A 15104-nucleotide genomic window follows, 5' to 3' on the forward strand; every position below is an offset into this window, starting at 1 on the left:
GGTCCGAAATGGAACAGGGGCTAATTATTTAAAGTTGCCCAATTACTAAATAAGCCCACCAAGATAATAGACATGGACATTATATATTTTTTTGCATCAAGCATGATAATTTCGGTGCCATTTCAAGTTTTTCAGTGGAATAACAAACAATGCAAGACACAATACACAAATGTTTTTATTTTTATTTAATCATGTCTTTCATGGTAAGAAATATTGATTCTGCTCTTTAAACAATGCTGTTGGTGAGTTTTCTTATTTTTTTGTTGTGTCGGGTTTCTTTGACAATCTGATGTGTGGGAACGTTTTTTTTCCAATCAGCAGTTTGTTTTACTCCAGAACTTATACATATTTATGCAGTGTCAGGATTCATGAAATGGCGACTGAACGAAGACTCAGATGGATTATTATGTGTTTAACAGAGAAAAAGGCTAAAGAATGTAAAAGTTCATGTTTTATTAACAGATGGAAGCTGAAGGGGTGCTTAGGCAGGTGTGTGTGTGTGTGTTTGTGTGTGTGTGTCAAGCAACTCTACACAGCCCTATACGTAGCTTCTCATAAAACAGACTTCAGTCAAACTTTTACAGTTTGCCTGCCGCACTATGAACCCAAGCTTCATTTAACACAAACTGCCTAAGCACGTGGTTTACAGAGTTATAGTTTGCAGGGCTCTATAGACACAAATTAATTGATATGCATACTGAAAGTACTTCCAATAGTGATGTAGCATTGAATTAATAGAAAATGCACTTATTGGTTTTTACTTGTCAGACAACTCGCCTCAAATTATTCAGCTGCTCCGTTTGCTACATATTTTAGTCCGGCTCCACCATCAATGTAGTAATTTGTGGTGATTTAGGGTGTTGTACAAAAAAAGTCAGTAGCATTTGGCTTGTCTCTTTTCAGAGTACAAAAGCCAATGACACCTTTTCAAACCACTGCTTTACCTACTTGAGTTCTGGCAATTATTTCAGGGACTAATCAGATGGTGAGAATGGGTACGCATTCCATGAAAGGTCAGGAGGGTGTCATATGGAACTCTTTCTGCAGAAAATAATTTCAGTTTTTGGGCGTGGCATAGCTTTTTGCCAGAACATTGAGTCTGGCAAATCTTTTGTATTTTGGGCTGAATTAAGCCATTTGCTGTATCTTACTATTTAGGTTTCCCTTCCTACTCTTCAATCCCCCAAATCATCAGACTGAAAGAACATGGGTAAAAGTGGAAAGGAAAGTAATGTTTCCAATCTCTCATGCTATCAAATATCATAAAGGAAGCAAGATGGAACACAGAAAGTACTGAGACATCCACATTTTCTGCTGTTCTGACTGACTCTCCCTTAGTGGGAATGCAGGTGGAAGCGGTGTGCAAGTATTAAGACAGTGTATAAATCCCCTTCAGGACTCTCTCTTGGGGAGAATGCAGCAGATAAAGATTCCTTACCAGTAGATTCTGTCTCAGCTGAACTTTGCCCCTGAAGAAGTGCTTTTTGTTGCTGAAAACAGTCCTACAATACATTTTCCTTCCCTACAATGGCATTTGCTTCAGTAATTGAGTACTAATAACTGTGAGTCTTAGGTCTATTGCTGACCTATGTTTAGTGTATCAAGGATTAAACCAGAATTGCAATCCCCTTTATTTACTAGGTGAAATTATACGTGCCCCAAATTTTACTTTGTGTAATAATGCTGCCACATTTCTTTTAAAGGGTTCTTGGAAGAACTTATAGGGGATTCTCCACAATTTCAATGTGATGAAGCTTTAAAGGACACTGGTTGAACCTTTTCTGTTTGTCCTGTTCCACACAAAATGCAATGTGAACCCTGGGATTGAAACTAGCAACCTTTTGGTTAACTATCTCAATGATTTCAGGATTAGGCAAAATTCATGTTGTGTTGTTCTTTAGTGTATTTAGTGTCATGAAAATTGTATATGTGAAAGGTGAATCATGTGTCGAGGGCATTGTTGTTCAAACAATTCATTGTGTATTTCAGTTTCAATCTAAATGCAGTATCACCCTACCTTGATCACGCACCACACTGAGATGAACCAGGTGGCTTATTTCCAGATAACTATATATTTCCTTTGTATTATATGTGTCTTGTCATTTTTGCCTGTTCATAATAGGAGCTGTGACTCACTCAACAAATAGAATCCTTTTGCCATTTTGTTGTCTACAGAACTATTCTGACAGTATGTATAACAGTTAATGAAAGCTTGCCTGATTTTGAGAGTAAGCCAGGACATTTTAAAAGCCTATTCATGTTGTTTTAGACAAGATATGTAATATGTGGTCATAATGAATGACTTTTACATGATTTAATGTCATATTTAAGTATAAAGAACCATGAGTAATGGTTTGGGATTGACTAAACCTTAGATGGTTAAAAGTAAATGGGGGTCCTAGATTTACTGTCTAGATTTAACGCTTGATTACTCACACGCACACACCCTTTCCAATGTGTTCCGCAATCGCATGGGATGGTTTATATTGGCCAGGGATGAGAAGGTGTTGTCAGCAGAAATGTCCTAGACACATCACGCTATAGCAGCTACTTCAGGCAGGTCATAAGGAGGGCAAATCGTGATGTAATACATATGTGTCAGTGCAATCAGGAGTTTAAATATTGATTGTGGTATATCGGCACTTGTACTGGGTGGTGTGAATTGGCCATCTGGGTGGCTTGTGGGGTTGTGGGTTGCCTTGCTCCGTCATGCTCTTGTGACTCTTTGTGGTGGAGCCTGCAAGCTTAAAGGGATAGTTTGTCCAAAAATCATATTATTTTCATTTGGTCCTTCAGCCACATAGTCATTTTTTTCAAACAAGCCATTATTCAGCTCTATTTCAGTCAGTAATTAGTGTTATTAACATCGAATGTTAACCGTACATACCCCTATCGAAAAGCTGCATCGCAAGCGGAAAATGACACTTTTTATATTATTTTTTTTTTTTTTACCTCAAAGAACACAACAATGTTGTATTCCTCGAAATAAAGTTTACATTTTATTTTGTAATTTTTTTTAATTTCAAATGAACGGGTACTTCCCTTGTTTACCGGTCAGTTTTGTTTACAATTGTATCAATCCATGTGTTTTAGATTCAGAAAAGAGTAATAGTATACACAGTAAACAAAAGTTAGTATTCGCTATCTAGAAAGCAAGTTAGCTATTTCGTCTTTGATATTCATCTCAGACAGTCACCTCGGCAATGGTGAACACGTTAATCCCCAACCCTTGCCCAGAAAATCTTGAGGCAATGAGCAATTTATGTATTATAACATAGCAATCAGACGTTTTCCTTACAATCGGTCTTGTCTCCATGGGTTGAACTGGGTCCTTTGATGGAAATGACAGGAAGTACAAACCTGTTTCCAAAAAAGTTGGGACGCTGCGTCAAATGTAAATAAAAACAGAATGCAATGATGTGCAAATCATTTTAACCCTATTTGTAATAGAAAATAGTACAACGATAACATATTAAATGTTGAAACTATTTTATTGTTTCTTAAAAATATATGCCCACTTTGAATTTACAACACGTTTCAAAAAAGTTGGGACAGAGGCATCAAAAGACTGGAAAAGTTGTGTAATGCTAAAAAACTAAACCTGGTGGAATATCACACAACTAATTTGGTCTAAACTTATTTAGCAATGGGTCCGTAAACGGGATTGGGTATTAAAAGATCATTCCACAGAGGATGGGTCTGTCCGAAGTGAGGATGGGGAGGGGTTCACGTCTCTGTGAAAGACAAAACAATTTAAGAATAACATTTCTCAATGTAAAATTGCAAGGAGGTTGGGGATCTCATTTTCGACGGTACATAATATCATTAAAAGATTCAGAGAATCTGGAGAAATCTCTTTATGCAAAAGACAAGGCCGAAAACCAATATTAAATGGCCTCAGGCGGCACATCATTAAAAACAGACAGAATTCTGTAGTGGAAATCTTCTGAACACTTCCGAAAAACATTGACTATTAACACAGTTTGTCGCTGCATCCACAAATGCAAGTTAAAATTCTACCATCCAAAGAAGTAACCATACGTAAACAAGATACAGAACTGCCGCTACCTTCTCTGGGCCCAAGCTCATTTGAGATGGACTGAGTTGAAGTGGAATATTGTCCTGTGGTCTGACAAATGCAAATTTGAATTTATTTTTGGGAATCATGGATGCTGCCTCCTCTGGACCAAAAAGGAGAGGGACCATTTGACTTCTTACCATCATACCATCACAGCATCCGTGATGGTATGGGGGTGCATTCATGCACATGGCATGGGTGACTTGCACATCTGTGAAGGCACCATTAATCCTGAACAATATATACCGATTTTGGAGCAACACTTGTTGCCATCTAGACAATGTATTTTTCAGGGAAGTCCTTGCTTATTTCATCAAGACAATGCCAAACCACATTCTACACGTATTACAACATCATGGCTCCGTAGTAAAAGAGTCTGGGTGCTAAACTGGCCTGCCTGCATTCCTGACCTGTCACTCAATACAAACATTTGGCATATTATGAAACTAAAAATACAAGACTCCAAACTGTTGAGCAGCTGAAATCCTATATCAAGCAGGAATGTGAAAACATTTCACTTTCAAAACTACACCAATTGGTCTCCTCTGTTCCCAAACACCTAGGAGCACACCTTGTCTGACTGATGCTCTGAGCCTGCTGCCAGTTGCTGCAACTAGCCATGGAGCCATGGCAAGACATATGAATTGAGAGTGTAGGAAAAAGGGATAAAAAGGAAAAACACCAAAGTAGGAGGACACATTTAAATGGATTGATGTCATTCTTCATTTAAAGTAAACATCCTCAAAATATGTAATATGTTGAATTATCATAATCTAAATGTAATTTCTGTCAATCTATATTGATGTTAAGCATCTTTCACATATTTCCAGTTATTTTCTGATTTAGCTGTTAAGCAAGAAATGTTCCTAAACGAAAAGAAGCCCTGGCAGACAGGCCTGCAAACAGGCATAGTGAGAAACAAGAATACTGTATACAAACGGACAAGTGGAGACCAACGAGGATGGTCATGACATCCAGTTTTCAGATATAGTCAAATTCAGCAATGAGCCACGGGGGGTCTGGTATAAGGCCAATATACATTAGCTAGGGGCTGTACTGAACTCTATTGAAATGCCTGCAGTGGTGATCTTGTTTGGACATGTTTGTGTCAGCACCGCGCTGGCTCCCCTCACTGGATGTTCCACATTCCCTTTCAGCAAGGTTCAGGGGTGACACAAACTGCAGAGTCTACTGCATTCTGGGCAGTCTGCTGGGGAAAAAAGATAACTGCAATAGCAGGCCTGTGAAACGAATAGTGTGGGAGTTGTGTATGTGATTGGGGTTAACTGACGCAAAAGTAGAATTACTAGTAGAAAAGGAAAGTGGCAAGCAGCATTGTATGTTTGGAACAATATGTTGACTGTATTTGACCTAACAGAACTGCACGCACAATCAGTGGCTCTGACAATGAGGAGGAAGGACTTCACTGCTTAAGTGAACAGAGGACAGGGCTTGGCGTTCTCATGAACAGAAAGTTAACCATAAGAGGAGGAGGGGTAAAAAAAACTAGTCAACTGTAAAAGAGACATTACAAAAGACAAGTTGAGGGCCAAGTGTGGCAAATGTGTGAAAGAGCATGAAGGGCATCTCAGCAAATAATGTTAAAGTAACAGCTGGGTTGGTACAGTGAAACATAAAGAGGAAGTAAACACTGTGCCAGACACCACATACAGTGGGGAGAACAAGTATTTGATACACTGCCGATGTTGCAGGTTTTCCTACTTACAAAGCATGTAGAGGTCTGTAATTTTTATCATAGGTACACTTCAACTGTGAGAGACAGAATCTAAAACAAACATTCAGAAAATCACATTGTATGATTTTTTTAATAATTCATGATATAAGTATTCAAACCCCTAGCAACCAGTAAGAATTCTGGCTCAAACCAGCGCATGTCCATGCCTGTCTGAAGTTTGCCAATGACCATATGGATGATCCAGAGGAGGAATGGGAGAAGGTGATGTGGTCTGATGAGACAAAAATAGACCTTTTTGGTCTAAACTCCACTTGCCGTGTTTGGAGGAAGAAGAAGGATGAGTACAACCCCAAGAACACCATCCCAACCGTGAAGCATGGAGGTGGAAACATCATTCTTTGGGGATGCTTTTTTGCAAAGGGGACAGGATGACTGCACCGTATTGAGGGGTAGATGGATGGGGCCATGTATCGCGAGATCTTGGCCAACAACCTCCTTCCCTCAGTAAGAGCATTGAAGATGGATCGTGGCTTGGTCTTCCAGCATGACAACGACCTGAAACACACAGCCAGGGCAACTAAGGAGTGGCTCAGTAAGAAGCATCTCAAGGTCCTGGAGTGGCCTAGCCAGTCTCCAGACCTGAACCCAATAGCAAATCTTTGGAGAAAGCTGAAAGTACGTATTGCCCAGCGACAGCCCAGAAACCTGAAGGATCTGGAGAAGGTCTGTATGGAGGAGTGGGCCAACATCCCTGCTGCAGTGTGTGCAAACCTGGTCAAGAACTACAGGAAACGTAAGATCTCTGTAATTGCGAACAAAGGTTTCTGTACCAAATATTAAGTTCTAGTTTTCTGATGTATCAAATACTTTTGTCATTCAATAAAATGCTAATTAATTACTTAAAAAATCATACAATGTGATTTTCTGGATTTTTGTTTTAGATTCTGTCACTCACAGTTGAAGTGTACCTATGATAAAAATGACAGACTTCTACATGCTTTGTAAGTGGGATAACCTGCACAATTGGCAGTGTATCAAATACTGGTTCTCCCCACTGTTTTCTTACTAAAGGTACATAATAGTTAAACTGTGTGGACCACATAGGCAGGTATTGTGGTGCTAATGCTTGTGTTCATTGTACATATGTTATTGTGTTTCCTTTTCACTTTCTTTGAACAATTTGCTTGGGAATTTGCAGAGAAATATGTCAATATTATTCAGACACTTTAATGAGAAGAGTTGTGTGTGTGGACCACAATTGCACATCTTCATTTTTAAAATCCCCTGCTAGAAATGCATCACTGCATTTACACTTCCTTTTTTACAATCATTTGTGGACTATTTTAGAAATTTAAGGTGATAATTTCTCTATAGACTTATACTAAAACTGCGTCATAAAAGGCTGTGGTTTTTACCTGTGGGTCATAAACCTCACTGGTTTTTGGGATGTTTTCAAGGGGTAACGGGTGCCCCGGTAAAAAATCCTGCTTTCTAAATTCAAACAAAAGACGTGAGATAGAAAGTGTGTAGAAATTAAAATGCACATACATTTGTAATTTAATTGTACAAAAATGTCCTGCATTTGAGTGTTTCCGACTCTTTGTAGTATGCAGGTCCTGTAGAAGCATTTCTGGTGGCTTGGGGTCTGGCCTTGGTACTAGATTTTTTTACCTCATAAACTGGCTGCTGTGAATGTAATAGCAGTGCTGTTCAGAAATGGCTGTGATCTTAAACCAGTGAGCTTGTCTACATTCTTTATAAAAAATATGAACAATGGTAAAGATGGTCATATTGTCCACTATTTAGCAGTTGCTACATTTCTTTATGTCAATATGACAAACATGTTTTTCTCTAGACTGGGAGAACCTGGTTGAATTTTGGTCCTGAGGCAAAACCAGGTGAGAACAATTAATTAAAGGTATAGACCTGGTTAATCCTTAGCCTGTATTTAGATTGCCTACATATCAATAACACCATTATTGCATTTTCACTTTTTTTAGGTTATATATTGTAAAACTTTTATACTATGTGATAATTTGTTCTTTGCCCCATATCAAATGTATGCCAGAATATTTATATTGGGGCATGTCTCCTTTCTGCAGTGCCTTTGCTGTAGTTTATAAGCTGTTAGAGCTCACCGTTAAAGATGCATTCTGAGATTTTAGGTCACTTGTTGGAATTTGGAATTTCATGGTTAACTGTCATAGTCATGGGAAGAAGGGGTGTTGGAGGTGCTCCAGGTCCTCCCTGTTGTACCCTCTGCACCACCTGATGACATTCTGAAGGTTATTTTTGACTTTGACTGCTATTCTTGCTATCGATTTGCTTCCTTTCCAAGTCACACACAAGCATTGTGGTCTATAGAGGGTGTGACCCCCGCCCCCCATATCAGCTCAGCCATCAGCATCCCCAGCTATGCTGATTGTAGTCTGGTGGAGTTCATCTACTAATAGATCATGCACATATAAACAGCATATTACATATTCAGTGCAAAATAGGACTTAAAAATATTTTGTTAATCATGAAAGTCCCAGACTGCATCTTTAGGGCACCTTCTTTAGCTCTGTGAATAACTGAACACTGACCAACTAAGAGGAACCAGTCAGTGAAAACATCTTCTACTCAACCTCCTTAACAGAATCTGGTCTGTAACCCTTATGCAACATATATTGTACATTGGAATGCAATAAAATGAAAAACATTGGTACATCAATATAGAATAAAAGTGTACAATTCCAGGGTTCTGTGTGCCTGCATTTTCTTTCACTTTGGTTCTAATTGAGGTGAATTGCTCAAAGTGGCCTCTATTGACCAATCAAGCACAAGAGGCAGGAAATTCCACAGACACGATACCCTTGGCTCATTTGCATTCATTTCTGGTTGATTGTTTTACGTTGTGTGTTTACCTGCCTGGGATCATGAGTGCATATGTGCTTGCAGATTGAGCGGCGCATGGAGACTGTGCGTCTGGTGTCCCACAACACCCTCAAGAGACTGGGAACCTGTCTCCAAGGTCCCATTGGGACAGATGCAGAGAAGAGACACGTAAGGACATGCTCCCACCACTTCTCTTCATCCACTCCATCTCTACCTCTGCTTACTGCTGCTCTGGAAGATGTGATCCTTTCTGACCGCTAAGTAGACATCCACACTACCAGGCATTTACATCAATAAAATGTGTGCCATTACAGTAGTTTAACTTTTTCATTTCATGTTTCTAGTCCTAGAGAATGGAAACTAAAAAGGTAGCGATCATCTCAAGGACTTATGTTATCAGTGTAACCTCTCCCCATGATATTACCTTTCAAAATGACCTACTAAACTGGGAATATACTCAGGGGAATGACGTGAAGTATTCTTCGCTCCAAACCCTCGACTGTCATTCCAATCTGCTGTAGGCCAGAGCCGTCCTAGTTATACAAAACTACTGATCCAGCTATGAGGATGTCCTGTCATTACTAGGACTTTTTTTTTTATCCACCCACATTTTTGCTTTCACCGTGACGGCCTAAGATGATTTTATCTCTCATGGACGGATATATGTGACATCAATGCTAACTGGCGACAGACTGTGGAACGTGACACCTAACATGGAACTTTGTTCTGGTACACTGATATCGTCAACATTTATCATTTGAACAAACCACAATTTAGCAGGTGTTTGAGTATTTCAAATTTCAGAGGGGAAGGGGACATGGCTCAAAGACTTGGCTGAACTGGCTGACCTCACAATGTGGAAGGGTGGAGAGTTTGCCAGTCTTGCATGTCTATTGCACGTATCTCTAACAGTAAGTAACCTTGAGCTGGAAAATATAACCACAGATTCCATGATGCCTTGTCTTTCCTTCCACAGAAAAAGCTCCCTTTGACAACATTGTCACAGGCCATGCAGGATGGAGGAAGTCAGCTAGGGGAGGAGTCTCTGATTGGGTGAGTTTGGACTGATGACATCATAGGAGCAATGGTTTCTACATGTTGACAAAGTTCTTCATAACATGTTGACAAAGTTAGTCGCAACAGAAAACGATCAGATCCCAGGACATAGCTAGTGAGAGTAAAATAGGCATGGAAATAGTTTTAGAAGCATAACAGTAATGAGTTTCTATTATTCCTAAAATACTAATTACTCTCTGCTGTAGGAATGCAAGTGCACCGATAATTCTCTCTCTCCTCTTTCTGTCTTATCTGTATATATATGTGTGTGTGTGTGTGTTTACATGCGGTTGTGTGCATTTGCAGTAAAATGATGGATATGTGTGGAGAGGCAGAGGGCAGACTAGCTTCTGAGCTGAGGCAGCACGAGGTCCAGCTGGAGAGAGACATCCTGGAACCGCTTAACCAGCTTGCAGAGGTGAGCTCCAGCCACAAACAACCACCATCAACAGTCTTCATAACTTACCATGGCGTGGAGTGACTGAGCATGTCATGGGTCATACTAGTGATGATCACGCCATTTCTGATACTGTTATAAACTTTCCATACCATACAAATTTCATATATATTACTTTTAATACAGCCATGTTTTCCTGCTTCTACTTACTCCTATACCTGCCCAGGTGGACATTCCTAACATCTTGAAACAGAGGAAGCAGCTAGCTAAGCTAGTTCTAGACTATGATTCGGCCAGAGCCAGGTACTGGAACTTCAGTCACAAGACTAGAGCTAAAAAAGTATTCAACTTTTTATTCAAGTTGTTTGCAGATTTCTCACGTAAATACTTAAAAGAACTATAATGTTTCTCCAGGTGGTTGCAGGCAGCCAAGTCTATTCACTCTTCCACAAATTACCAGGCCACAGTGACAAAGGTGGACACCCTGAAGGATGAGATGGATGAGGCCCTGAACAAAGTTGAAATGTGCAAGGTATTTAGTATTCACTGTTGTTCACTTTTTCAGTTAGAGTTTTGGCTCTACGAAAGGTAAATGCTAATTTGCTAGAGCAGTGAAACTAAAAAGTTTAATAGAATGTCAAAACAGTTTTTTTTACAGATGCATTCACCTATATCATACACATTACACTTGTCTCATAATGTCAACCTTATCCATATCATATTTATTGTACATTGCTGCCTTTATCCTTAAAGGGAAATATGTACCTACCAACTGTGTACATAAAGACCTAAAATGGGTGAACCCAGTGGTAGAAACACCTTTAACAGCACGATGGGAGAGGCCTGGTATTTCCAGTATACTTAGTAAACTTTGACCATCCTTGAGATGTATCTGGCACTTGATTAAAGTTCACAAATGTAATTGATTGGACATTTATAAAAATGCCCAACGGTTTACATAAGCAAAAACCATGGCAAAAATTCCAAGGAAATCTCAGTAGACCTCAGAGATTGAATTGTGTCAAGGCATAGTCCTGGACAAGGTTTAAAGAAATTGCTAAAGCATGGAAAGTACTGATGAGCACATTGGGCTCCATATTGTGAAATGGAATTAGTTTGGAACCAACAGACTCTTCCTGGAGCTGGCGAACTAAGTGATAAGGCAAGAATGGGCCTTGGCCAGGAATGAAATGGCCACTCTAACAAAGGTTCTGAGTTTCTTTGCAGAGAAAGTTGTCCTGGCAGGTTCTCCACTCTCTGCATCACTCCATCAGTCAGGCCTTTATGTTCAAGTGGCTAGTCTATTTAACTATTGAAAGCCAAGCGCTACATCTAGTGAAAACAAGATACTGCTCATCACCTGGCTAATCATCCCTACAGTGAAGCATGGTGGTGAGAGCATCATGCTGTGGGGGTGTTTTTCAGTGACAGGGACCTGTCAGGATTGAGGGAAGGAGGCAACGATTATTCTTTCAGCACAAATAGATTAAATCGATTGATGGAAAAACAAATAATAATTTCTTGATCTTAATTTAAGTCTGTAACACAACAAACATTTGAGAAAGTCAAGCTGTCTGAATACTTTCTGAAACCACTGTATATAGGCTATTCATTTTTTGGTGAGTGATTTTTTTAGACAGATGAAGAAAGCGAAGGTTGATGCCCATATCACACATGGAGAGTCAAAAGGATTTTTTTCTTTTGTTTCTTCTCAGGACCAGCTGTCGGCAGACATGTATAACTTCTCCTCTAAGGAGGGTGACTATGCCCGCTACTATGTTCTGGTGAGTATGTTAATACTAGAATCTTATCTTGACACTTTTATTACACCTTTACAAACTGTTGTGATCAATACACATGCTGAATCATCAAACAAATGTATCTTGCAGTATATAATGTAATTTGATGTTTACATTTATTTCCCTTTGTATTTTTATTTATATGATTTAATTTTAAGTATTTTTAGTTTGACTTTTGATATCTGGATATACATGGAACAATATAGTTTCAATAGCGCCTTATTTTAATGACTATGAATTATATTTTAATTACTAGGGAACTATACGACCTCCAATTAACTATGACATATTAGTCATATTGAAAGCATTTACATTGTGTCATTTATTTACAGTCCTCAACCAGTTCCACAGATCCACATTCAAACAAACTTAGTGCGCACACACACACAAACACATACACACTCCAGACACCACTGATACCCAAACCCAAACTATTGGTTATATATTCTAATGAGGAGAATTAGAAGAAAATCTGTCTGTTTGATGGGTAGTTTTAGATTGACTGACTAAATGTTTTCCTCGGGGGAATTTCAGGAGTGGAATAAATAAAACACCATGTAGATGACATTTATTATAGTCATGTGCTATTTATTTATAATTTGGACTAAATAAAACACCAAGTACATGACAGAATATAAATGTTTGATGCCATGTGAATGTGTGTATCAGTTGGTAGAGGCCCAGGCTGATTACCACAGGAAATCTCTGGCTGCTCTGGAGGGAGTCCTGCCAACCATAAAGGCACAGCAAGGTAATAGTTAACATATGTTAGAGCCAAACACTCAATGTACTTACCAAATGGTCATCATAGAGTCTTTTATTAAACTATTGTTGGAATTAAAATTAGATAGCATATGGAGTCTGGTAAACATTTGTTGAAGAAGACAATCGAAAGTCGTTTTTTTCTATGTTGAAAACATGGTTTAGATTTGAGCGTTTATGTAGCACTTATGTACTGCTAACAACACATTTATAGTCACATCTGGGTACATATTCTTTCTTTACGTAAAGCTTATTTATTACGTAGAAGGTAAAACAGTTCTTAGGTCCTATTCGCTTTTAATACAGGTCCTGCTCCCACTCTGTATCAGATCAATTAATTATGCGTTAAGATGTCCTTGGTTATTAATATGTTTTGATCAATCTATTCGAGTCAGAACAGAGTTCATATTCTATTCCTTGTCCATTTCTGCCCTGTGTACAGACTCTTGGATGGAGAAACCTGCATACGGCACCACTCTGGAGGAGCACCTAAAGAGGAGTAACCGTGAGATCGCCCTGCCCTTAGAGGCCTGTGTCATGATGCTGCTGGAGACTGGCATGAAGGAGGAGGTAACCACCCGCAAGCCCTCTGCTTCCAATACAGAACCATGTGTCTGTCCCACTTAGTCTTTTTATTGACAAAACCCATTTGTAAGTATATTTTGCTTAACCTCATATCTTTTTCTGTAGAGGTAAAATGCTAGGATATTTTTACTCTTTCTTTCTAACTTCTCCTTTTCTGAATCGTAGTTAGTCCAGACAGCCATCTGAAATTGAGTACAGAGAGTAGACATCCATTTCCTCTCTAGAAGCTTCTCAATTCAATGCAAACGGAGAGTTTTTCAATCAAACAATGTTAGGGTTTTGAAAACCAGTTCTCTTTTGCAATGAAGACCAAAGAGTCTAAACCTTTTTCCTTTTAAATACTTCTTGTCCCTTTTCAGGGTCTGTTCCGAATTGCTGCTGGGGCCTCCAAGCTGAAAAAGCTGAAGGCAGCGCTTGATTGTTCCACCTCCCAGTTAGAGGAGTTTTACTCGGACCCGCATGCTGTAGCTGGTATGAGTTTCCTTTCCTTATCGCTCAATAACTATGGAGATAGAATACTGACAAAATGTTTGTATTCACAGCATACAACTCACACAGCAAAAAATGTGAGCCATGATCTGTAAATACACAGCATGTAAACCATCATTTGTATATACACAGTATTGAACTCACAAATGCGTAGTTCAAAACGTAAAAAAATCATGCACAAATTTAAGCCAATATCCACAAACAAACACTACCTGACTCACATTTCTAAAATAGCATTTTTATAAATGCAACCAGATCTGTCAGTCAACACTTTAGTGCTGGAATTGTCAAGTGACTTTTCAAATGGAAGTTTTAAACTTCTGTTAAACGTGGATAAAAAGACTTCACACCCTTTCACAACCACCATGACACTTTTTTGGAAATGTCTGCAGGACAGTCTTACATAGAAAACATCATCCAATGTCATCCCTTTCTGGATGTCAGCAAGAACCAGCCAAACAAAGTGTATCAAAGAAAATTATGTGTTAAATTTCACACCAGTAATAAAACGCAAGCTGCATCAAGACATTAATGAACATATATATATTTTAGATTAGAAAGTATGATTAGAAAGAAGGAAGGGTGTACAGTGAATGGTGCACTGATTAAGTCACTGTAGTTGTCATTGCAAGACCACGGTGTGAATCCTGTTTGTGGATTAGCCACGGGATCCCATGGAGGGTGGTGAAGTAGGCCAGCACTGTGCAAGTCTGGGGAGTTTGTATATCAAGAATGGTTGCCTAAGGAAAATGAACATGTATTTTAGGTAGTCAGTTCCACTTCTCACAAAAGCTTGATTGAACCTCATTCCGTTAATTTGCAATAATGCAATATGATTGTGGTTTTGTTGTGCTTGTCCAGGAGCTTTGAAGTCTTACCTCAGAGAGCTGCCTGAACCCCTCATGACCTTTGCTCTATATGACGAATGGACAAAAGCCTCCAAGTAAGATGACCACATCCCCCTTTATACACACAAATTTCTCCTGTAATTCACACTGAATGACAGAAATGTAAAGGCAAGATGACATTTTTAGTAGTGTATTCACCTGGATCAACAGAAAAACATGGACTGAAACAGGGAAGTGCTATCTGAACTAAAATATCTGAACATTTCCTTTGCAAAATGAATGTGTAGTAAGTACTACTGTGTAGTAAGTAGTACAGCATTATCTATGGGACTAAAGTTTGAACACAGGCAGAGCTACTTGAAGATATATTTAAATGTGTTATTGTTATGTGCAGTTTGTCAGACCCAGATAAGAGGCTTCAGGCTTTGTGGATGACATGTGACAGTATGCCAAAGAATCACAAGGCCAACTTCAGGTAAGTGTCATGTTTTGAACATTAAACATCTACTACTTGTGT

The 15104-nt window shown here is 39.0% G+C and overlaps 1 protein-coding gene across 4 annotated transcripts in view; it reads left to right on the forward strand.

Moving 5' to 3' along the window:
• The window catches only part of arhgap17b (Rho GTPase activating protein 17b), a 45837-nt gene that overhangs the window by 21067 nt on the left and 9666 nt on the right, over positions 1-15104 (forward strand). For all 4 annotated transcript variants that reach the window (XM_010874251.3, XM_010874252.3, XM_010874253.4 and 1 more), the window contains exons 3-13: positions 8715-8819; positions 9628-9704; positions 10014-10125; positions 10331-10407; positions 10519-10636; positions 11820-11888; positions 12573-12654; positions 13108-13235; positions 13610-13721; positions 14601-14682; positions 14982-15062. In XM_010874251.3, coding sequence (XP_010872553.1) covers positions 8715-8819; positions 9628-9704; positions 10014-10125; positions 10331-10407; positions 10519-10636; positions 11820-11888; positions 12573-12654; positions 13108-13235; positions 13610-13721; positions 14601-14682; positions 14982-15062 — 1043 coding nt within the window. The remainder of the gene's footprint in view (positions 1-8714; positions 8820-9627; positions 9705-10013; positions 10126-10330; positions 10408-10518; positions 10637-11819; positions 11889-12572; positions 12655-13107; positions 13236-13609; positions 13722-14600; positions 14683-14981; positions 15063-15104) is intronic.

Source organism: Esox lucius, chromosome 11 (genome assembly GCF_011004845.1).
Source record: "Esox lucius isolate fEsoLuc1 chromosome 11, fEsoLuc1.pri, whole genome shotgun sequence".
Lineage (NCBI taxonomy): Eukaryota > Metazoa > Chordata > Actinopteri > Esociformes > Esocidae > Esox > Esox lucius.